The sequence below is a fragment of the Exophiala viscosa genome (genome assembly GCF_022695815.1).
Source record: "Exophiala viscosa unplaced genomic scaffold EDD37scaffold_1, whole genome shotgun sequence".
NCBI classification, from domain to species: Eukaryota; Fungi; Ascomycota; class Eurotiomycetes; order Chaetothyriales; family Herpotrichiellaceae; genus Exophiala; species Exophiala viscosa.
Window position 1 is genome coordinate 5,065,890 of NW_026944353.1, and position 22,944 is coordinate 5,088,833.

Below are 22,944 nucleotides of genomic sequence, written 5' to 3' on the forward strand. Positions count from 1 at the left end.
GTGGCCACACTCTGTAAGACTTGCAGACAGAAATCCCCACAACTGATGCTGCCCGAAAATCGGCCTCTATCACCCGACGACAAGTATCTGGCTCACCAGATCTACACGTTACAAACACATAAGATCAACTCCGAACCAGCGCCTGGAGAAATCCTATGAAGGAGGAGTTCAAGCCGGTCGGTCAGAGCCATCGAGCTCCCTTCTGTCGTGGCTGCATAGTTGCTCCACATTATACCAGCACTGTAATGCAAATAAGATTCCAGGACGTCTTTTTCTTCGCTGTCTATTACCGTCTAAGTCGTTTGGGTGCTTTCAAACATTTTACGCGCTCAAATCGGCACTCCATGTCTGCGCTATATCCATGCTCCATTGGTCCAACGCCTGCTCAATGCCCCTGCCCGGCTCATCAGCCTGCCACGCGCCTTCGGCTTTCAATCTTGGTAGCTCACGCCAGAACTTCTGCACCCGTAAAATAAACGAATACAAGATCCGCAAGTGCTGTTTACCACCATCACCCTTGTCATCTGCGCCACGACCTCCAGTCAGATCCCTAAGCGCCCTCGTATTGCTGCGCAATTGAACAAACTTGGTGAGAACAGTTTGTAACTCCACCTGTTGCGGCATTGGTGGTGGGGTGAGTCCCCGTAATCGCTGGTCGGCAAGGAAGGTTTTCAAAGGATGCACCACACGTAGAAGCAGGTACGGACACGCCGCGCGAGCCAATTCATCCGAGCCAGACTCCGAGCCATCCTGTTCCGGATGTCGCTGTACAAGCTCAAACAGGGCGTCCATCGCGGCGTAGCACGTCCTACGACGGACGGCGAAGACAGGCTGGTGCAAGCTGCCTGGCCTTACCTTCAGCAGATCTTTCAGTGGTTCGGCGCTGAGGTTATCCGGGAGGTCGTGGAACCACGGCTTCGAGAGCAGCGATGCTTTGAATAGTGTAATGGCGTATTGGCGGCATGCTGAATCGATCCCGTCGTGCTGAAAGACAGCAACAACAGCGGCATGGAATAGTCGGAAGTGGTCAATGTCGAAGTTTTCGTCGTCGAGGAGTGTATCTTCACCGTGCTTGAGCGGTGGATTGGCTAGGCCGCCGGGCTGTAGCACACTCGATGCCACAGTGATGACTGCACCCGATAAGTTGCCAAGCTCGGACAAACTCCCAGCACTGCTGTTCTGCTTGACACGCTTTTGCACAGCCTCCAAGGTGACCACCGCCGTGACGGTGGCACTTCGCCACAGTGGTGCCTGATTGTTGGTCGGAAGATCTGTATACTTTGTTTTGATCAATGCGGACAGGGTCTCGAACGACTCTTGTAGGGCCAGCGTGTGTATGAGATTGGCATCGTCGACATGCTCCAGCACAAGGCCTTTCAGGCTTCCCAGGCAGGCACTCGCAAAAGCTATGAACGTGGGCTTCTGCACCGCTTTGTGAATCGCCGACTTCTTCGTCTGTGTCCCGACCTTTCCAGCTTGGATAGATAGACTGAGCTTCACGAGGCGAAGCAGATACCGGGAATACTGAGCAGTATCACCGCCAAGCAGGCGCTTCAAAATCAACAGTGCACTGCATGCTTCCTGCTGTTCTGGCGCCAAGGACTTGACATCGCTGGTATAGGCAGGGTGTGTGCTCAACAAGACAGTCTTTTCGATTGAGTCCATCAACAAAGATACCATCTCACGCTCGTCGAGTTGAAAGTTCGCCACCGCCTCGGCACTGGTCTTGTCCGCTTCAATGATGGTCTGGATGTGTGCGGTCACCGCGGGTTGATTCGGTACACTTTCGACTTCACCTCGCCTTTCACCAGGGTGAATTGACTGTAATATTTCAGCAGGGTGATTTGAGGCCCACAATTGCAGTACGGGTGCAAGCAAGTCTGATTTGTCCTTCTCCAAGGTCTGTAGAGAAGTCAACAACCTCGAGATACTGGTGAAGGCCAGCGCTGAGGCTGAAAGAGAGCTCAAACTTAGGAGGTCTTCGAATATGTCGAGGATGCGAAGCCACGTATCCTTGAAAGCTTCATGCTTGACGATCACGGCCAAATTCTGACAGATAAGCTGCACCGTACCGTCGGTCAATTGGGCAGCTGAAGCGAGCCACTCTGCATCCTCTTCATGCGACAAACACTGCTGAACGCAATAGCGGATGGCACTCGAAGGCCCAATTACGAGAGTGACAGACCAGGCGTTTGGGTCGAGACTTTCACTGGATGCATCAAGCATCTTGAGAAGTACCCTTGTGGCCGCATTGCGAACATCAGAACGTTCGTCCTTGCATAACGCGACCAGCTGTAGTAATGTGATGCTCCATAGTGTGTCAGAAGTCGGATTCGGAGAGTCGTCTTTCAGTTCGGTGTCAGAGGCTGGTATTTCCCTAAGCTCTATATTCTCAATGCTGGTCAATATATGCGAAGTGAGACTCCATAACAGGGTGGTACTTGTGAGTGCCACATTGAGATCGTAAGACTGGGAGCCAAATTGTCGTAGTAGCCGGGCCAGGCTGAACAGCGACCTTTTCGTGAGAGCACCTAGAAAATCGGACGTGATGAGCTGAATGGACCTGAACGCAACACGCAGGATTTGACCATTGTGCTCATCACTCTCGTCGTGATCGACAGAGGCAGTGTCAGATGTCAGTGACGCCTGTCCTCTTTTCAAGAACGTCATTGACAATATGGTCAACGGCGTCGACCAAGCACTGTCCAGCGAGTCTCCGCTATCACTCAAGATGGTCTCCAGCGCCTCCAGCAGTCTTTTGTGAATCTCCAGCCCCACAGTGTCAATTTTGTTGAGCGTGGTCTGCTCAAGCGATTGCAACTGCTCCAGCAATGAATGTAGACATCTAAATCTGACGGTATTTGCCTCCTTCGCGTCAAGTTGAGGGTTGTCAAGCAGTTTCATTGTCTCCATAGCTACCAGATCCAAAATGCTGGCGGAGTGGATACGGTGAGGGCCGGGGAAGCCACTGTCTTGCAAAATGCGCAAGAGTCTCCGGCCTATCAGGTCCCACGAACAAGACTGCTCCGACAAAGATACGAAGCGCGTGATGTTGATGCGTGATATCTCGCTGATTTTCCCGAGAACGAAGCCGATCTCCAGATCAAATGTCTTGGAATTGGTCCACAAAGCCGATATGGTACGGCTTGTCCGATACGGTGATCGGGGCCCAGGCCTGCCCGGCGAGATAGGAGATGTGATGAGCTCCTCCGTTGATGGCGAGTCAGTGTCAGAGCCAGTATCGCCAAGGAGGCGGAACAATGCCTGAACAACTATAGAGAATGCCTCCCGGTTGTACGTTCTTGTGCTCTCTAACATTCTTTTCGTGGCGGCTTGCACAGACGCTATCTCGCCAGCAAGAGTAGCTTGACCCTCGCTTCCGGGACCTCCAATGCGAGGACTTGCAGTCTGAGGTGTTGCAGGGGCCACAGTGGGCAGCGCTGTTAAGGCTTCAACCGTATGCATGGTTTCGATGATAATGAACCACGCATCCTGTTCGAGCGTCGGACCAAGGGCAATGCCCAGGTTCAACAAAGCTCGAAGGCACAGCAAATGCCGTACGTTGAGAGGGGAAGTGGTGACCTGAAAAGTGGGAGTGGGAGGAGCCTCTGTAGCTGGTTTAACCTCGTCATGAAGGTCATCATTTTCTGGCCCACCAATGCGAGGTGTCCTTGCGTGCTGCGAGTTGGAGATAATGCTGCTTGCATTATTTGGAACGGAAGCCTTGGCCAAGGTAGTGAGTAGCGCATCCCGGGGTGTTGAAAGTTCCAGTACACCAGAGACCTGAGCAAGCTTTTGAACTGACCGTATCAGAATGTGATAGAACTCTGCGTCTAAAGCGGAATTGAGAAACGTTGAGCAAGTCGCAAGAGCTGCAGGCCAGCACGCTTCGATCATGGCGGCACAAGTCTGGATTTGAGGGAATCCTGGGTGATGCGTCAATGTGAGAGGATTTATAAGACGATGGTATTTGCTCGTCGGGATAGTAGATCTGTTGGAAGAGCCGTTGACGCCGTTACCGACAGGATCCGTCCCTGAACCGTCTCCTTGCGCATTTTCTGTAGCCTCTCGTTGTGCAGAACGGCTTGGGACGCTCAGAGGCATGACAAATTTGGATATGCCTTCACAAAATGAAGCGATGCAACCCAACACGAGTGAGTATATGTAGGTGCTAGGTATGGCGGGTGGGTTGTGCTTTTCAGGCTGGTCCATCAGTGGTGACGATGGTAAACTCCATTCCATGCTGATCCCCGTGGTGTTCGAATCTCCTGTAGACACAGACGTGATAGCGCCAGCTAGACCTTGGGCCTCGATAGATGCCGCTTCTTCGCTTTTGGCGTCGTTTGTCCTTTGCACAGGTACAGTAGATTGTCGGCCCAAACCAATTAAAGATGGATCTTCTGCCGCAATGCGAACCAGTGCAGACATGAATTGCCCGATGACTTTATCATTCGCCTCCTTGACACTGTCAAACAATTCAAATGTGCTTCTGAAAACACCAAAATCCGAGCATATGTTGCGGAAAAACTCCAGGCAAAGCGTACGTTTCCACAACGGGTTACCCTCTTTTTCCAAACCCTCGACAACTAGAGACAACAGAGGCTGCAAGTGTGTCCGGAGATCATTGGCAAAGTTTTGGAGTATGAGGAAGACGATGGACAAAGCACGGACAACCTCGCCAAAGGCGTCCCTTCGGGCCAAAATCCGCAGGAGTCCTTGTACGAGGTGCTCCAGTTCATCATGCAGAAGGTCAAGCTGAGATGCAACGAACGATGCATGATTGGAGAAAATCATTTGCAGTGTTTCCAGTAGCAATGCCGACGGGAGGCTTTCCAACTTCAGAAACTGCGCTTGCTGTTGATCGAGAAGCAGACAGAAATCATTGAATAAACGTGTCGCGTCGTCTGAGAAGACCTTGGGTGTTTCATTGTCTCTCTCGTCGCTTTTCGAGTTACTATCACTGGAAAGGCGGGTGGACTCTCCCTTGCTTGCTTGATCAAAAACCGTTGACGCGAGCTGTTGGAAGGTCGCCGCGGCTGTATTGCTCACGATGGCGGCTTTGCTGGACTGCAGAGCCGCGCATGTCTCCAGTGCTTTTGCTAGCAAATCGTCATGCAAGTCGCTCTCATATAGTTGAAGCAGCGAAGGCAGGGTCTGGAGAATTTTGAGCTGTGGCTCATAGCCTGAGGCCACGGCATCGTGCAAGGCGTCTAAAAGCTCTCGAAGCCTGGCCCGGGCGATAGCTTTGCTGGCGGTCAAGCGTTGTAAACAGCTGGTTCCACTAATGACAAGTTTGGCATTCTTGGATTTGCAGGCAAGGACAAAAGGGTCAATGAATTGAGGTCGCCGTAGCAAGTCGCCAGCCAACTGTGACTCTGATGTCACCGAAATGGCTTTAAGGTCACTGAGCGACTGCTCAGCTGCGGTGCGAACATCATTGTATCTTCTTCTGGACTCGGATATCAGGCTTGTCAATTCGGATTGAAGAAATGCATGCGTCATCCCTGCCAAAGCATTTCATGATGGTGTGTGCAAGATCATGGATTCAGCGGTATCAAAACGAAGGCATGACATGAGCCTGACATTGACTTGTATTCGCTGAACAGTTGTCCGCTGTGATTGTACTATACTCTTCGGTGAAGTTGAATGTGATACAGTGTCCAAATGATTCAAAGAGCTGAGGGCAGGCACGTGCCAAGGCTGTCACTCGGAAGGCACAAGGCTGAGGCCTGAACCTTGCATTTGCATTGCGGCGCGTGCCCACTTCGATCAGTTAAGTTACTGCCCCTCTCGCCTTTAATGATCGAGTTGCCTTCTCCAACAATTTGTACTCATCCACCTCGAACCTGCAACAGCAACAACGTCACGTCACCCACCTCACTCTGGTATACTTCGACTGAGTGAGCAGACTGACTCTTCATCAATCATGGGTGCCAAAGTACCTCGCAACTTTCGACTCTTGGAGGAGTTGGAGAAAGGCGAGAAAGGACTCGGCGCAGGTGCGTGATCGGCTCTCTCACTCGCCGCAGAGCAGACTTGCAGACTGACTGTGCTCGCAGAGGCATGTTCATATGGACTGGCAGACAGCGATGACCTGATGATGACAAATTGGAATGGTACAATCCTCGGACCTCCTCATGTATGTACACCTGAGAGTCTATGGCTCAGGCTTCACCACAAGACTAATTGTGGCGATGCAGAGTGCCCACGAGAATCGCATCTATAGTGTCAACATCCACTGCGGCAACAGCTACCCTGACCTTCCGCCAACGATCCAATTTGTTTCAAGAATAAACCTGCCTTGTGTCGATCAAAAGAGCGGAAAGGTGAGAGAAAGACCTAGTGAATTGTTCAAGAGCTGATGTTGGTCTCCCCAGGTGGATCCATCAAAACTGCCTTGCCTGGCAAACTGGAGGCGAGACTTCACAATGGAGACAATCCTGATTGAGCTGAGAAGGTATGTCCTGGCGCACGATATGCTGAACTGAGAACCTAAGTTTGGCGATAGATACATGGCCCTGCCTCAGCACAAGAAGCTACCGCAGCCTCCGGAGGGGACCACATTTTAGTCTGGCTACTTCACAGCATGCTTACAGGAGTTTTCTTTGCCACACAGCGACGATTGATCAGGAATCGATGATGCATGATCCGGCGCTAGGGGTTGTTGATGTGGTTATGCGCTGGGATTACAACGGGCATCATGTGTGCACTCGGCATTTATCTTCTACTAAAGCCTTACGAAAGGCCTCTGGCAGGCTGCGTAACCAGAACTCTGCGAACTCGAACGGCACGAGATCTCTGTCTTGTCGATGGTCACGTGACTCATATTGACGATCCATAACGAGGCCGCAATGCTCCCGTAGATTTTCCGGTACAAGTCAAAACTTGGAGACATAACTTTCAAGACACTGCTACACTTGGGCTACCCAACGTAGAGATGTGCGAATGCCACATCTCAACCTTGCGCGAGAGTCAGGCGCTCACAGGCTAGCATGTAAGACACTCCTAAATACCAGGATCCAATCGGCTAACAGCCAGCAGGTCTCTCCCTATACCGGGCACTCCTCAGAGAGTGCGGAGGTGTTTCCCAAGCATTGGGCGCCGAAGCAAATCATGACACCAAGCAAACGCTGCGGTCTCTCGTAGGCTATCGCTTTCAGGAAGATCGCGATCTGCAATCTCCAACCCAGATAGTGAATGGGATCACGGCCGGCCATGATTTTCTCGATCTCCTGCGCTCTTGTAGCGCGAAGGCGGCGGACTCGCTCAACCACCTGGGGGGTTTACTGGAGTCGATGACACTGCAGGCAGAGCAAACGGCAGCGGTGCGTGAGAAGCTCGCCTCACACTGGAAACCTCCGCCGCCTTCGCGAGCCAGACATCACGAGCACATCAAGAAAGTCAAAAATCCAGCCAACTACGTATCCGACCCTTCGAGCCCGCGCATTTTCCAATACCCGCAACCATTATCCCAGATCCGCACCGGCGTGCGCAAGCCTCCAAACCTCATCGTCACTCAGGGCATCCCTATCCTCAAATACTCCGGTCCGCAGCCAGTGCTGTTGAACCGAGTCATCAAGAACAAGGTGAAAGTGGGTCTCAAGCGATTCAAACAGCACGAAGAGATGGAGGAGGCCGCCCACCTGGCGGAATGCGAAGATGACTGGGATCACATCCTGAGCAAGCGTCACGGCATTGACGATGCAAAAGCCTTGGGCCGGAACAAGAACCACGAGGCAACATGGCGGCAGACCTTTGTTGATGCCGACAACGAACTCACGGACAAGTACATCGATCAGCAGCGCAAGCATGCCCATCTGGGAAAGAGACTGTGGCAGATTGTGCTGGCGGAGAGGGATTTGAAAGAAAAGGAGAGGAGGGAAGCGAAACATGAGCGTCGCATGGCAAGGAAGAAGGCTGCGGCCGATTTAGCGGCTGGCGTGGCTCCGACGGACGACAGACGTGCTGTTGCGTAGAACCGAAACGTGCCGCGCGAGCAGCTTTTGATGTACTATCTGTATCATCTATCCAATAAGCAGACTCTATTCCAATGCCCGTCTAGATCTTCTCGTGGCTTTAAGCCTATCCATGCTCTCTTTGACTCCCCATCCGTCCTTGAGCAAATCACCAACCTGCTCTAACCCAAGCCCCATGGTCTCCGGGTATATATGCCAGATGATCAGCCATCCAATCAAGCAGACGAGCGCATATGACACAAACGTCCACGTTGGAGTCAGAAGATCCATCATGGGGAGGAACGTCAACCCAACAACAGTATTGCAGCCCCAATTCGTAGCGGTTGCCAGACCTGAGCCCAGTGAGCGGACGCTCAAGGGGAACAGTTCGGACTGCTGCCAGGGCACGGGGCCTAGACCCATAGCGTACGTCGAGACGTACAGAAGTATGGCCACGAGAATCCCAATGGCAGGCAAGCGGGTGTTCGGGATCGTGTCGGCATTGCTTTCCGGTGCCTTGATCTGATGCTGCTGTGGTGCTTCTACGAACGAGAAAGCCGTTGCGCAGAGTACTAGCGCAACCGTCATTAGCGGAACGGTGATCAGAAGTATCCGCCGTCGACCGACGCGGTCGATCAGGTGAAAAGCGGCGATAGTGAACAAAAAGTTTGTGCCCGCGACGCTCAATGATGTCAAGGTAGGCGACGAGAAGCGCAGTCGCTGAAAGATGGTCGCGGAAAAGTACATGAGTGAATTGAAGCCGCAAAGCTGCTGCAAACCCTGAAGAATGCAAGTGATAGCGAGGGCTCGAGCGTGTGGTGGATGTAATAGGAGCGAATGCAATGTAGGAGGGATACATGATCCAGATTCGGAAGTTTTCAGCTGGACGTGTGCTTCCTCTTCTTCGAGGATTTCCTTTTTGATGGCCGACATGGTCTCGGCAATGAGCTCGGATGTGTCAGGCACCATGCCTCGATACACTTTCGCAAGCACAGCACGTGCCTCGACCTCCTTTTGAGCCTTTGCCAGAAATCGTGGTGTTTCTGGCATGAAGACCAGCATAGCGATCTGGGCGATTGCTGGGGCTGCTCCTAATCCTACCATCCATCTCCAGCCGCCGGACATGGTAGAGAAGGCCCACCCCACAAGATACGCAATGACTTGACCGCCAGTGATGAAGAGAAGCGTGACGGTTACTAGTCTGCCTCTCAGGTGACCAGGAGCAAGTTCAGCTATGTACAATGGTACAATCAAACTCGCTCCGCCGATTGCGAAGCCCACGACACTTCTTCCGAGTATCATGCCCCATGCTGAACTTGTGAATGCCTGCCATAATGCGCCAAAGATGAAAAGACCGTCCGAGAAGAGAATGATATTCTTTCTGCCCACTGTATCGGCCAGGCTGCCAGCGACTGGGCTCGCGACGAGGGCGAAGAAACTCGTAGAGGAGGTTATGAAGCCTTTGTCAAGGTTGGACAGAGGTCGCGAGGAGAGATCTGTGCCGATGGAAACAAGCATGCCACTTATTGAGGCTGTGTCATAGCCAAATAGAAGCCCGGAGACGCAGGCTGCTACCGTCAAAGCCCATATAAACGCGTTCCCGGAGTGCTGGAGGGCCGAGGGAGTGGTAGGTCCATCGTGCAGCGCATTATCATCGTCTTCCCTTGCGCGGATCAGAGGTGCGTTGGGGGATGTATCTTCCTGGATTGAGGGCATCTCTGCGAGTTCCACGTCTTCCTCTTCACCGAGTCCTGTCTTGTTCGGAGGATGGTCATGATCTCTCATGAATGAATGTAGGAATAGTAGGCATACTGTGTGGACTCAGCAAGATGACATGTGTCGTGTGAAGGGTTACACGAAAAGAGAAGCGCATCAGACCCGGCGCATCCTCGGCTAATCGTATCACCGGCAGCCTCGTCAGGAACAAGTCACAGTGAATGAGTTCATTGACGAGTTGGAACTCCAGGCACTTTCCGCTATGCACTCATCGAGTATGAATGAAATGAACGGTATTGACAATCTCTACAAAGGCAACTGCTCTACTCTGAATACCAAGGATATGATCGATCTCTTGACGACAGAGTGAGGGTTGTTCTGCCGGGGCACGACACCGATCACATGTGATATCAAGTAGAACTCTCTCTCTGTCTTTTTCGATATGTGCAGCCTTGTGCCCGGCAGCAATGCTCTCTTGGGGGCAAGACTCAGTTTCGCAGGCATACCTACCATGTAGGACTGCAATTGCAATCTCTGATCAGCCGAGGCTCGAGAACGGCCCCGTAAGGAGGGCTCCTCCGTATTTCATCGTACTCCAGAGTGGCAAAGCGAGTTGGATGGAGAAGTGGCGTGTCGATTGAGGGTCTTCTGAGGGTTATGCGACGGCTATTCTCAGAATGTGTTTTTGTCTTACGCACGAAGTTGATGATACTGATATGGACGCTAGTCCCTTTACGGCAACTACCGAGGCAACTGGCACTTTGACCCTTTTGTGAGCATCATGCAAGCACAAGCATAAGCACAAGCATGTCATTCTGCCACAACACTCCCTTCAGTCCCTGCGTCTCATGCGATTATTATTCTTCTGCGCCTTCGCCCTTTCCCCGAGGCTCGTGATATAATCAAAGGGTCACTCTTCTCACAGATCTCTATTCCTCTCGGTCAGTCCCTCCACCTCACCCTCTCTTACCACCACCATCAACATGCCTTCCAATCCAGAATGGGTCAAGGCTCTCAAGCCTTCTGGCCCTCAGGGCTCAGAGCTCCTTTCGCAAGAACGAGCCAAGTCAAACCTGAATGTCGACCAGTTGGCAGGCTTTATGTTTACCAAAGCGATACTTGAGCGGAACGACCGGATCTTGAGGATCTTACAAGCTGAGCCGGTCTTCGACAAATCCCAGAACTACTTCAGCGGCAGGACAGAAAGAATCGAAGCATCGTTGGCAAAGGGAAAGAGACTTCAACAGCTGCAAGTCGAACACAAATGGTCCAGAGATGAATTCATGGCTGCCAACGAGCTCATCAGTGAGCCCACTCCCTACGGCCTCCACGCGAGTATGTTCCTCGTCACATTACGAGAACAAGGCACTCCCGAACAACACAAAATCTTCCTCGAAAAGGCCGAAGCCTATAAGATCATCGGTTGTTATGCCCAGACTGAGCTCGGTCACGGCTCAAATGTACGAGGTCTGGAGACCACAGCTACCTGGAATGCGGATGACAAAAATTTCACGCTGCACTCTCCTCACTTGACAGCCTCAAAATGGTGGATTGGCTCTCTTGGAAAAGCCGCCAATCACGCCGTCGTCATGGCACAGCTATACATCAATGGCAAAAACTACGGCCCTCACCCATTCGTTGTTCAGATCAGAGACCTAAAAACCCACGAGCCTCTTCCCAACGTCCATGTGGGTGATATTGGCCCCAAGTTCGGCTATAACACCATGGATAATGGTTTTCTCCTTTTCAAGAATGTTAAGATACCCCACATCAACATGCTTGCACGATTTTCCCGAATCGACCCCAACACCAACAAATACGTCCGTCCTTCAAATCCGTCGCTCATCTATGGCACTTTGACCTGGGTCCGAAGCAACATCGTCCTGCAGTCGGGCTCCGTTCTCGCCCGCGGTGTCACAATCGCGACTCGATACTGCGCTGTCCGAAGACAGTTTCAAGACCGCGACGCTCCCGCCAACGAGCCAGGCGAGAACCAAGTTCTGAATTACACCATGGTGCAAATCCGACTGCTACCTCTTCTCGCCGCCACTTACGCCCTCCACTTCACCGGCCGGGGCATGATTCAACTGTATGACGAGAACCAAAAGCGCATGAAGGATGATGTGGGCAAGCTCTCTGACGCAAACCGTGCTCCGGGGCCAGAAGAACTCAACCCTGGTACCGATCTCCTCGCAGACCTTCACGCCACAAGCTGTGCTCTGAAAGCCCTTGCCTCCACGACAGCTGCTGAAGGTCTCGAGGTCTGCCGCCGAGCTTGCGGAGGTCACGGTTACAGTTCATTCTCAGGTATTGGCAGTTGGTATGCCGACTATCTACCGACCGTCACCTGGGAAGGCGACAACTACATGTTGACACAACAAGTCAGCCGATATCTGCTCAAGTCTGCCCGTGCCGTTCTCAAAGGCAAGGCAGCAGACAACGATACTACTCGAATCTTGACGGAATTTATCAAACGAAGAGACATTGGCGCCGCCTTCGACGTGCTTGGCAATGACGACGATCTTGTTGCTGCCTTCGCCTGGCGTGTCGCTTTCTTGACCTTTGAGGCTCTCCGACATCGTGATGAGGACAAGCAGTCGTGGAATTCTTTGCTCGTGGACTTCTGGCGGCTATCCACCGCGCATGCGCAGTACATGATCGTCAAGAACTTCCACCAGGCACTCAACGACTCCAACACCACTAAGCAGCTGGATCCCGATACCGTCTCCCTCCTCCACAAACTGTTCCACCTTTACGCTCTGAACACTCTAGAGAGCGAGGCTTCAGAGTTCTACTCTTCCGCTGCTGTGACTGTCCGACAAATCACGCTTGCTCGCACCAAGGCTGTCATGAAGCTGCTTGAAGAAATTCGACCTCACGCTGTCAGACTGGTCGATGCCTGGAAGTTCCCGGACTGGCAACTCGACAGCTCTCTTGGACGGTATGACGGGAAGGTCTACGAAGACATGTTCCACCGGGCGAGCGAGATCAATCCTCTGAACGATATCACTTTTGATCCCTACCCGGATTCGAAGGTGTTGTTCAAGCAGGACAATCGGGCCAACCTGAGAAGCAAGTTGTAGATCCTTCACATGCAGTGCATTAAGAGGCTTTTTGGTATATTGCTGGGCCTAGAATGATTAACAGGGGTCTATAAGATCTGAAATGCTTCCATCTTGTAGAGGCCGCGGATCTTCGTGTATGGTAGGCTAGCGGCTTCACGTTATGTAGAAAGAAATTCGTTTCTCGCAAGGGTTCATCTATCAATCTAGAGCGTACGTTTCATACATCCCGTCATTGTATCGGACCACTTGCACCACTGTTCAGTGGTAGCGCAAGACCATTGATCCTGAATTAAGGACCTAATATCCCTGACATAAGCGAGTTAATGAGTATAAGAGGGATAGTCTCTCGAGGAGGAACTCCCACGTCATTCCCCCACGCGAAAGGCTTAAACGGGATATCCCCGCATTACGGGGACGGAGGCGTAATCGACCCACTAACAGGCCGCATTCGAGTCGCACAACAGTCTTCTCGAGCGGCTACACTCTTCCTGTTTGAGCACGTCTTGAACACGACTAAGGTTCTTCCGTCTTCTTAGTGGTATGCTTGGAGATAGCCGAGGATTCGCGAGGAGATCAACTCCAGAATCGATCGCGCCCGCTCGAAAGTCGGTGCACGATCCCCACTCCCTCGCATGTCTCAGTGAGGCTACGTCGTCCTTCCCACGACAGCCCTGCTGCTCATCACAACATACGAGGTCGGAGACCAATAGCCGTCTGCCCGAAGGTATTTGAGATATAAACTTACGAAAGATAGGTTTCCATCGCCCCGAATGAGTCCCTCCGCCAAAGGCGGGGTAAAGGGTCCTTGGTCTTCCTTATATCATGCTCGAGTTTTACCCAGAAGATTGATTTGGAGCTGTGGCGTCGCTTTTGACGGAAAGTACTTCTATGGCTATTACCACGCCATTTTAGCTCCTGACAAATCATCATGCTCCAAGTCTATTGCGATCCTTGTACGGTCAACAGTCGCAAGGTGTTGGCTGGCCTGGGCCTTTTGGGCACAGAATACCAATTTCACCACATTGACTACTTCACTGGCGAGCACAAGAGTCCCGAATTTCTCAAAGAGATCAACCCACATGGCACGGTCCCTGCTGCAATTGATGGAGACTTGAAGATCACCGAGTCCAATGCCATCTTGCAGTATGCCGCCGATGACAGTGGCTCGTTATACCCGAAGAATGCAAAGCAACGATGCCTCGTCAACCGCTGGCTTCTTTGGGAGACCTCCGTCTGGTTTCCTTCATGCTACATCTATCTGGTGGAATTTGTGGTAAAACCGCTGCTCAAAGAAGAACCAGACCAGTCGGTCATCGATGGCGAAGCACCAAAATGGCACAAACATGCCGCAATCCTAGAGGAACAGTTGTCTCGGACCAAGTGGCTCGCTGGCGACAGTCTCACTATCGCTGACGTCGCCGTCGCTTCACCAATGCATCTGCACGCCGCTCAACAACTTCCGCTGGAACGATACACCCACCTTACACGTTGGATGAAGCAGATTGAGGAACTTCCTGAATGGCAGAAGACTCAGTCGGCGGTCGACAAGGCGTTGCTGCCAGGTAAGGCTGCCAGCACCAACGGTGCCAGCAATGGCACTAATGCCAATGCCAAAACAGTTAGCGCTAATTTCAATTATACAAAGGACGTTGACAAGCGCACTGAGCTGTACTTCTACGACTCGGGAGCGGCAAAGGACATCCACGAGCCTGGGGATGATCCACACGAACTGCCAGTCACGGACGGGTGGTCTCGAGCCGATTCGTTTTCGGTGGACAAGGAGGGTTTCTCCCTCCATCAGATTCAGACCGATTTTGCGGGCTGGGAAATCGAGGAGTCGGTTCGGGAACAATTCTACCCAGAAGTAGTGGATTTCCTCAAGGGAGCCACTGGGGCCAAGCGTGTTCTTGTCTTTGATCATACCATCCGGACGAAGCGGAATGAAGCCAAAAGATTGACTCAAGAAACCAACACTTCTCAACGAGCTCCAGTGATGCTGGTACACTGTGATTACACGGCCGAGTCTGGCCCCGTCCGTGTGCGCCAACTGCTGAAGGACGAGGCCGATGAACTCCTTTCTCGGCGGGTGTCATTCTTCAATGTGTGGAAGCCGCTGCACCACACGGTCCAAGAAAGACCACTGGCCATGTGCGATGTCTCTTCGGCACCCATGGACGATTTCTTCAAATTGTACCTCCACTATCGTGATCGCATCGGCGAAAATTACGTTATGCGATATTCGCCGAAGCCCAAGTGGTGGTATTTCCCCCAGATGACTCCTTCGGACGTCATTATCTTGAAAACATACGACTCCGAGACCGATGGACGCGCGCGGTTCGTCGGGCACAGTGCATTCGAGGATCCGAACTCACCACCTGATGCGCCGCTTCGTGAGAGCATCGAGATCAGAACGATAGCTTTCTTCTAAGAAGTTGCCAATGTAGACCTGTTCAAGATATACTTTTGTTTTATATAAGCGCCTTCCACCATGGCAGAATGGAGCACAGTAGCAGTAGCCGTAGCAGGGTATCATTTGACAAGAGATATAATGAGCAATGTCACTTTCCCAAAACACAAAACCAAGATGCCAGACTGAAGTCTCATCCCGAACACCATCATCTTTTTATCCTGTGCATGCTTCTTCGTGTCTTCTTACCGGGCCCCGAAGAAGACTCAGGCGAATGGCAAATCCTCTGCTCAGAGACGTTGATTGCCCTCACTCTCCCGTCGCAGTATCCAGATCCTCCCAGCCCTTGGGTCCAATAGCTTCATACACGCCGACATTCTTGCTCAAGACAGTCCCAAGACTCCTATGCACCTCGATCTGGAACGGTTCAAAGGGCATCTTTTCGCCATCAACGCTGAAGTACCCACCGTCCCTCGACGCATTGCGCCCGTTGCCCTGAGCGCCGATCCGATCGAGCATCTTGCCCAGTGTGTTTTGTCGGCGCTCATTCTGCTCCAGTCCCGCCTTCTGCCCGAATTGCGGCATGACCCTCACGGCCTTCACCTTGCGGTATCTCACGCACTCCTTGTCGAAGAATGTGCCTTTGGGGACTGACAGAAGCAGATCAATTGCCTGCATCCGCGAAATGTCCCCGTCTATCGTGACCAGATCTAACATACCGTCCGAGGGCAGGGCGGCAGGGAAAAATGGCGCATCCGCCGCCATCATAGTCATGTTCCCGCAGTAGAAGTTGCCTAGGTTCGGGTAGGGTGTCATCGGCGACCACCCTGCATATGTGGACAACGGGTCGTTCACCGTCCCGTACTGCAGCGGTGGCAGACCCAAGTTCGTCGAGGTGTCCAGGGGTCCGTCAAGATCGTGCTGCGCTAGTCCGCCTGCCTGTGCCCGTTTGGCAACTTGCTTGGCATAATGTCGCTTGATGGCCTGCTTGTCTTCAATCTCCGTCTTCACCGCGATCTCGACCGGGTAGAGCGTCTTGCCCAGCAATCGCACCAGGAACCCGAACGTGAATCTGGCGTCACCCATCCACCGGATGTTCTCGGTGCCCAGGTCACTCTCGGCTACGATCCCTAGTGACTGTGACAGGAATGACAGCGTCCTGGTGCTCCCCTGCGTCACGCTGATCAGGTCAAGTGGAGTACGTAGGCCCTTGACGATGCACAGCGCCGCTGTGCTCGGCTCAGCCGTGCCCGTCAAGTTCCAGGACATGGCGTTGCCCGTGCCGCAAGGCAATTGTACGACTGCGACTTTGCGTAGGGCTTCTGCTGCGTTGGGCTTCCTTGCGAGCCCGTTGATGCATTCATGGGGCAGGCCGTCGCCGGAAGCGCTCGCCACGACGTCAAAGGCGTTGATGTTCAGGTTTTCGCAGATCTCCACTGCGTGGGCCTTATGTGTGGTTCGCTCAGCGTCGACTTCGCACCGCGCCGCAGCAAATATGGGCTCGATGGATTTTGTGTAGATTTTGGCGGCCTTGCCCGCGCCACCGAATGGATTGATCAGTACCTTAATTCTCTTGTTGCGTTGGGCGCGCCCGTACGCCCGGTCTAATAGCCTCGCTATCCAACGTGCGGCCTTCTCTTCTGCGGATGTCGAATTTTCTAACGTGTAGTTTACGTATGCGACGTGGACGGGGGATTGTGCGGATTTCGAAGTCGGTCTCGCATATTGGATGGTGAGATCGCCCTTGACAATCTCAGCCCAGAGGACGTTGAAGTAGGGTACCGTGTGTGTGCTGGTGGTTTCTGTTGTTCATCTTGTCAGTGTGCTCACAAAACAGGAGGAAGCACACATACTCTGAGGGAGCAGGCCGAAGCAGTTGAAGCCCGAGTCTCGGTGGAGTCCTTCATCTGCGCAGAGGTATCAGAGATGGCCCAGCGTTCATAAAGAGGAGTGTTCAAACCTAGCACAATGACCGCATCGGTGCCTAATGTGAGGGTCGCATTGCGCCCAACACTTAGGGTAGACTCGACAATGGCATCTCGCTCGTCGTGTATGGCGGCGCTGTCCGTGAAGGGATCTGCGTCGCTGGGTCTTGTACGGGCCATGACTAGCAACGTGTGCACGAGGGCATAATGAGAATGAAACAGGCAGACCACCCCAATGAAGACCAAGACGCTGGTGGGGATGCTGATGCCGGAAAGTCAGTCCATTACTCCGGAGGGATGGTTAATCAATGGAGAAAATGCTGATCTCACGCAAACGAGTGAAGTGAGAACAAGATACAGTACTAGTCAGTGGTTGAGGATGTTGGATGTGGGAAAGGAACAGGAAACCGCGTGAACTGGATGGTACGGCATCTTGGACTGGTCTCGCTTGTTCTTTTTGCCTTGGAAAGACTCGGCTGACACGCCCCCGGCCCCGGGAAAGTCAAACGGGATACGTCAGACTCGTTCCAATATTTCCGCCCGTAATGGAATTGTCCGGGCACCGCGGAAGCACAGGCTCGTTGGGGTTTTGACAAAGGCCACACAGGACTACTAGATCGTTACAGAGGTACAAGGCACGGATCACACGTGGTGGTCAGCCGGATGAAGAATGCATTTGCTTGTTCGAATATAAATATACGTGTAGCCAGCAGAATTGCCTGACTGCGTTGTCAAAGGGTAGAACACCATGGCTCTTGCTATATTTAGGTCGCCTTCCCGATAGAACTTGCATGTCTCACATTGTCGAAGAGTTCTGTCGACTGACCAAAGATACTCCTCCACTAGAGTCGCTTCTGGGGGTTTGAGCATCAGCATCATCCACCACCAACTTCCGAATTTCGACAATCCACGGATGCTGTAGCAGTTCAGCTGCTGTACTCCTCTTAGCAGGATCCCGCTCGAAACACTTCTTCAAGAAGTCAATACCCATGTCGCTGAATTGATCTTCAGTGGGCATTTGCGGCGGATTGCCCTGTGCAATGTTGTACATGATGGCCCACTCGTTGTCCAATGTCGACCAAGGACGGCGCCCTGTGGCCATCTCGAGTATCACGCAGCCAAGTGACCAGATGTCAGCAGCTCCAGAAAATCGAGAGGTTGCTGGCCCATCGCCTCGAATGACCTCAGGAGACATGTACATAGGGGTTCCCGTCATCGTCTTCTGTGGTTGTCGGGCGACTGCTGCGTTGTTCGGACCATGTGGACCGTCACCTGGAACCCGTTTTGCGGGTTGCTCTGCAGCCATGATGGTCTGCCCTTGACGCGCGATGATCTTCGCAGCGCCAAAATCGACATATTTGATGACGCCATTATGATCGAGGAGGACGTTCTCGGGTTTGATGTCTCGGTGAACAATGTGTGCCGAATGGAGGTATGCAAGACCTTCCAGCATCTGCAGGGCGTAGACCATGATCACTGTCTCGTCTTCTATGCGGCCATGCTCCAGCAGTCCCGCGACCGAACCTCCAGAGCAGTACTCCATGAAGATGTACACCTTGTCTCGATGCACCTCAATACCGTAGTACGACACGATATTGGGATGATCGAGAACAGCCAAAACACCCATCTCATCGCCGATTTGTTTGACAATGGTCGGTATCAGTTGCGGATCTTGTAGACGGATCTCCTTGACAGCCATCAAAGTACCAGTGTCGAGATTGAGTGCAGCATAGACGGAACCGAACGTTCCACCACCCACGAATTGCCCTTGTTGCCATCTCATGGTGATGTTCGTCGCGGATGCAGACAGGAAAGTAAGCGATCGATCGGCCTCGTTCGAACCCTCCAACACACGCCCGAGAGACGTCTTGGTGCCACGCTCTTCTCGTGTCTGGTCAATCGCATTCAACTGTGCCAACCTTTCCACACACATTTCTTTGCGGCAATCTTCGTCATTCCGTAGCTTGTTGAAGTCCAGCCGCTTGTTCATACCGCTGAGAGCTTCCATCCTTGACTTCTCCTGTTGTGCTGCTAACGTCGATCTGGCGCCCATGATATCGAAGTGTGAGATGAGGACTGACATGCAGCCAGCGACCTTCAGCCTGATCCGTCTGTAATCTTCTTCACTGATGTCCAGAATGTTCCGTCCGCGAGTCATGGCCATGGCGAACTCCAACGCGACAACAGCCCATTTGAATGTCCTCCGATCAGCAGCATCGCAGTCATCACAGATGAAACTGATCCAATCCAACGCCAACCTGGTAAGCTTCAAGTTGTTCATCATTCTGCGGTTCGCATCCATATATGTCAAGGACCTCTTCCCGAATTCTGTGGCAAAAGCAAAACATGACTGAACCAGCTCGGGACTTGCAATTCCGCCGTTTTGAGATCGCACAACTTCGACACTCTCCATGATGGTGTTTGACAGTTTAAAGGTTGTCTTTTTGATCTTGCCGAGCTCCATATTGACCCGCGACAGGTTGGCTCGTTGCTCAATAACAACGTCAAGCTCTCGACCAATCGCATTGGCAAATTCCATCCGAGCACCTTGAAGACGAAGAGATGAGCCGTCCGCGACCAGTCGAAGGCGGCCCAGTCTGACATCGTTGGGGAGTTCCAGGACGTCGACGTCCATACGTTGTCCTTCCCAAATCATGTCGTCTTCTGGCCTCATCACCAAGATATACGGGTTCGAGGGGTCTTCCGGTGCATCGTCTGCGTGGAAAGATGTGCCCAGTATTGACTGTATTTCCTTGGGCCTGTTCCACAACGAAGGAGAAGCAATGAAATGTACTCCTTTCGGACTGCTCGGACCCATGTCCACGAGAAAGTGACCAGACATGATAAGTGACTCCGTGAAGCCCAGCATCTGTTCTCCGTCCATGGATAGGTTGAATTCGGTTGCATTCTCGAAGCGTTGCCTTAGAATTCGTGAAAATCGAAACAGCTTTCGTTGCCGGACACGCACCGAATCGAGGATCGCCTTGTATCGTTTTTCCATTTCTTGAGTCGTCTCGTCAGGCTTGGATCGCAGTTCCCGCTCGAATGAAGCGGTTAACCGAAGGAGCGACTTTGCTGTCAGGGAGCTAAATTGTTCTGCAACCTCAATATCACCGCTTTCGAGCTGCCGTCCGATCTCGTTCGAGAAGCCCCACTCCTGTTCGAGAATTTCTGCTTCACGGAAAGTGTTTTTGTTGGCACCCAATTTCCAATTCAGCATTTTGAAGTAGAACTTCAGGGCTTCAACAATGCCCGAGTCGAATGCCTCGTCGATGCATGGTGGCAAATCCCATCCGGGCTCTGGGTGCGAAATTGCAAGATATTGCCGCTTAATCAGACAAGCAAGACGCATCAAAATCTGGAACTGTGAGATCATCTGGTCTATGATCATGATCGACTGTTGCGTTGATTCCTTCATCTTTCTCGCATATGACAAACGCCTGCGAATGATCTCCTGGATTAACCTCGAAGGAAAATTGATCAAAGTCAACAATTCTTCAATATAAGGAGGCAGATGTCGAGCTGCAAATGCTTCGGCATTCTGTATTAGCGTGCTTTTGGCCTTGGTAATGACCTCGCCGATGCCCTTGAACATACTCTTGTCGCCTTGCAATGACTTGAGCCCATCTTCCTTCAGGATTCGATCGATGAATGAAGACTCATCAGACAAATCTCCGTCGTGACTCGAACGACGTTTCTGTTTTGTGAAGTCAAGCTCTGGATTCCCAACCCATGCCTGTAAAACTGCGATCTCGGTGTTGATTGACTGAGTGATATTGTGCCATGCACAAATGGCGTTGCAGCTGTCTCGAAAAGCATCTGCTGCCGCCCGCGGCTGAGATGCTCCCAGGTCTCTTCTAGAGGAATATGCCCATTCGCACTTTTCGATATTGGATACAGCCTCCTCAACTTGCTCCATGGGCGACTTCCCAACCACGGTCTCGCCTTTGATCTCGAAGGCAATAAGACTCTCAATCGTAGGGCCTAGGTTGGAACGGGTCTCTTCGATCATTTTCTTCTGCATCTGTAATGGCCGCCCATAGTATTTGGCTCTGACTCCAATCCAGATCTCTGAACCAATCTCTGTCCTTGTCTTCTGTTCAGTTGTTCCGATCAAACGCTGTTTCTCCTGTCTGACTACGTCGCCCTTGAGGACGGAAGCAAGCATCAAATGCCATTCGAGCCGCTCACGGTTCTGCGGATTTTGTAATTCCTCTCCAGATGGTTGCACATTATCTTCGTTACCCAAGAACATCAATGTCTCGGGATCATAGGGGTCATCAAAGGGGTGGTCGGTGGAAGGTGATTCTTCGTCGGTTTCATCATCGGTGCTATAACCAATGCTGGGCGTTCGAGGGTCATGTTCCAGCCAATCTGGAGGTTGTTGCCGCATTCGTTGAACATAAGCCTTCTCTTGCGCCTTGTATTGGGCATTTGGATCTCTTCTGGAGCTACGCATTGCCTGCGACGAGTGCATGCGTTTCGAGTTTAACGAGGATAATTGTAGAGGGCGGCGAGGAGGAGCATAGGTATTTGACGGGGTGCGCAAGGGGCCTACTGGCCGCGAAGAACGCAGGTCAGTCGGCGGAGGTTGTTCTCCTGAAAAAGAGCGATCCATGTTTGATGGAGGAGGACCGCCACTGCCACCTCTTGGTCTAGGTCCGTAGGAATTCCAAGATGGCAGATTTGATGAAAAACTGCTAGAAGGAGTATATGCAGAGATGGAGGAAGTGGGTGTGTAGGTTACAGTGCCGTCCGAGGTGTCGTAGGACGGGTTGGAATAGGCATACCCGGAAGGAGGCGTGATATCTTCGTCGGAGCCAGAGGATGAACCATTGGGGCGATGGATGGGCATTTCTTGGTGCTCCATGACTGGTGGTAATCGACCTTCTTCAATACGTTGTTCTTCACTTCTTGGAGCTCGAGGGCCGACTCTGGAGGCGAGAGGACGAACAGGTGAAGGCGCGAGGATTTGAGTTTGAGTCTGGACAGGTAACATGGAATGGTGAAGAGGAGGTTCGGTGGCTGCGGCAGAGGGATCGAGGGTTAGGTGTGGCTGATGAAGAGGCTGACTGGACGCCAGCAGGCCATGGCTCGCCACGGATGAATGCATTTCAGCATCCCCTTGAGGCAATAGCGCATAAATTTTCCAGGGAAGAATAATATTCGCTTGGTGAAAAAAGAAGATGAATGCTCTCTCAATCGCCGGAAAGACCTGATGATAATGAACAAAGTCGACCTAAATCATGGTGTCGACAGCCACGCCCCGGGATCTGGATCACATTATCGACTTAATTGACTTGTGGACGCATCCATTTGTCGCCATTCCTGTATGGCGCGCAACTTGATTGCTGGCTATTCTATCCGACCATGGCACCGGGGCAGATCATCGCAACTTCGACTTGGTCATTCCCACTTTGAAGCGTCCCGAAACTTGGACAACAATCCCCCACCATCTACGGAGATCTCCCTTAATTTCTATACCCAGTTTACAGGTACATCAATTGCAGGCAGCGGTTTGACTATATGTTTGCACAGTCCCTGGCCTGATGGCTTTTCTACATCAATTCATTCGTGAAAATGCAACGATAACGGGCAGAACGACGCTTCCTATTTCGATATATGATGACCACATCGCTTACCGGATATCGGCTTCAGGAAGTATTTCCTGCAGCCATAATTACAAGTCGATCCATGATGATCGTGTTTTGAGCCTCTTCTGATGCCCGGCTTTCCTTTCCAGGCCCCCGGTTAGACTTCCCGAGACACCACGCCCCTCTTGAAACTCCCAGAGCCTCAATATGCGCCGAAAACATCCCCAGTGCATGATTGGTGGTACGTCCAATTCATTCACGTACGAGTGCCACCCTCATCAA

At 52.2% G+C, this 22,944-nt stretch overlaps 8 protein-coding genes across 8 annotated transcripts; 4 read left to right on the forward strand and 4 right to left on the reverse strand.

Annotated features, from left to right (window-relative positions):
- Positions 1 to 321: 321 nt before the first annotated feature.
- EDD37DRAFT_558763 (uncharacterized protein) lies at positions 322 to 5,502 on the reverse strand (the record flags this gene model as incomplete). The annotated part of the gene is made up of 1 exon (XM_062813763.1): positions 322 to 5,502. The coding sequence occupies one exon, from the start codon at positions 5,500 to 5,502 to the stop codon at positions 322 to 324; it is 5,181 nt and encodes a 1,726-aa protein (XP_062676278.1).
- Positions 5,503 to 5,762: 260 nt separating this feature from the next.
- On the forward strand, positions 5,763 to 6,757 carry EDD37DRAFT_102748 (ubiquitin-conjugating enzyme E2). Its single transcript, XM_062809114.1, has 5 exons — positions 5,763 to 5,999; positions 6,060 to 6,139; positions 6,201 to 6,326; positions 6,378 to 6,457; positions 6,509 to 6,757. Exons 1-5 carry the CDS (start codon positions 5,927 to 5,929, stop codon positions 6,567 to 6,569), a joined length of 420 nt encoding a protein of 139 aa, XP_062676279.1. The 5' UTR covers positions 5,763 to 5,926; the 3' UTR covers positions 6,570 to 6,757.
- EDD37DRAFT_102806 (uncharacterized protein) lies at positions 6,703 to 8,009 on the forward strand. Its single transcript, XM_062809115.1, has 2 exons — positions 6,703 to 6,986; positions 7,042 to 8,009. Exons 1-2 carry the CDS (start codon positions 6,938 to 6,940, stop codon positions 7,974 to 7,976), a joined length of 984 nt encoding a protein of 327 aa, XP_062676280.1. The 5' UTR covers positions 6,703 to 6,937; the 3' UTR covers positions 7,977 to 8,009.
- A 33-nt stretch (positions 8,010 to 8,042) lies between these two features.
- On the reverse strand, positions 8,043 to 9,671 carry EDD37DRAFT_557834 (MFS transporter; the record flags this gene model as incomplete). The annotated part of the gene is made up of 1 exon (XM_062813723.1): positions 8,043 to 9,671. One exon carries the CDS (start codon positions 9,669 to 9,671, stop codon positions 8,043 to 8,045), a length of 1,629 nt encoding a protein of 542 aa, XP_062676281.1.
- Positions 9,672 to 10,488: 817 nt separating this feature from the next.
- On the forward strand, positions 10,489 to 12,936 carry EDD37DRAFT_586676 (acyl-CoA oxidase). Its single transcript, XM_062814463.1, has one exon. It carries the CDS (start codon positions 10,655 to 10,657, stop codon positions 12,752 to 12,754), a length of 2,100 nt encoding a protein of 699 aa, XP_062676282.1. The 5' UTR covers positions 10,489 to 10,654; the 3' UTR covers positions 12,755 to 12,936.
- Positions 12,937 to 13,238: 302 nt separating this feature from the next.
- EDD37DRAFT_102952 (uncharacterized protein) lies at positions 13,239 to 15,334 on the forward strand. Its single transcript, XM_062809117.1, has one exon. The coding sequence runs from the start codon at positions 13,665 to 13,667 to the stop codon at positions 15,162 to 15,164; it is 1,500 nt and encodes a 499-aa protein (XP_062676283.1). The 5' UTR covers positions 13,239 to 13,664; the 3' UTR covers positions 15,165 to 15,334.
- On the reverse strand, positions 15,233 to 17,248 carry EDD37DRAFT_672603 (sphingosine kinase; the record flags this gene model as incomplete). The annotated part of the gene is made up of 3 exons (XM_062819448.1): positions 15,233 to 16,945; positions 16,997 to 17,050; positions 17,104 to 17,248. 3 exons carry the CDS (start codon positions 17,246 to 17,248, stop codon positions 15,453 to 15,455), a joined length of 1,692 nt encoding a protein of 563 aa, XP_062676284.1. The 3' UTR covers positions 15,233 to 15,452.
- A 514-nt stretch (positions 17,249 to 17,762) lies between these two features.
- On the reverse strand, positions 17,763 to 22,399 carry EDD37DRAFT_102884 (mitogen-activated protein kinase). The gene has a single exon (XM_062809116.1). The coding sequence runs from the start codon at positions 22,179 to 22,181 to the stop codon at positions 17,865 to 17,867; it is 4,317 nt and encodes a 1,438-aa protein (XP_062676285.1). The 5' UTR covers positions 22,182 to 22,399; the 3' UTR covers positions 17,763 to 17,864.
- Between the last annotated feature and the right edge of the window lie 545 nt (positions 22,400 to 22,944).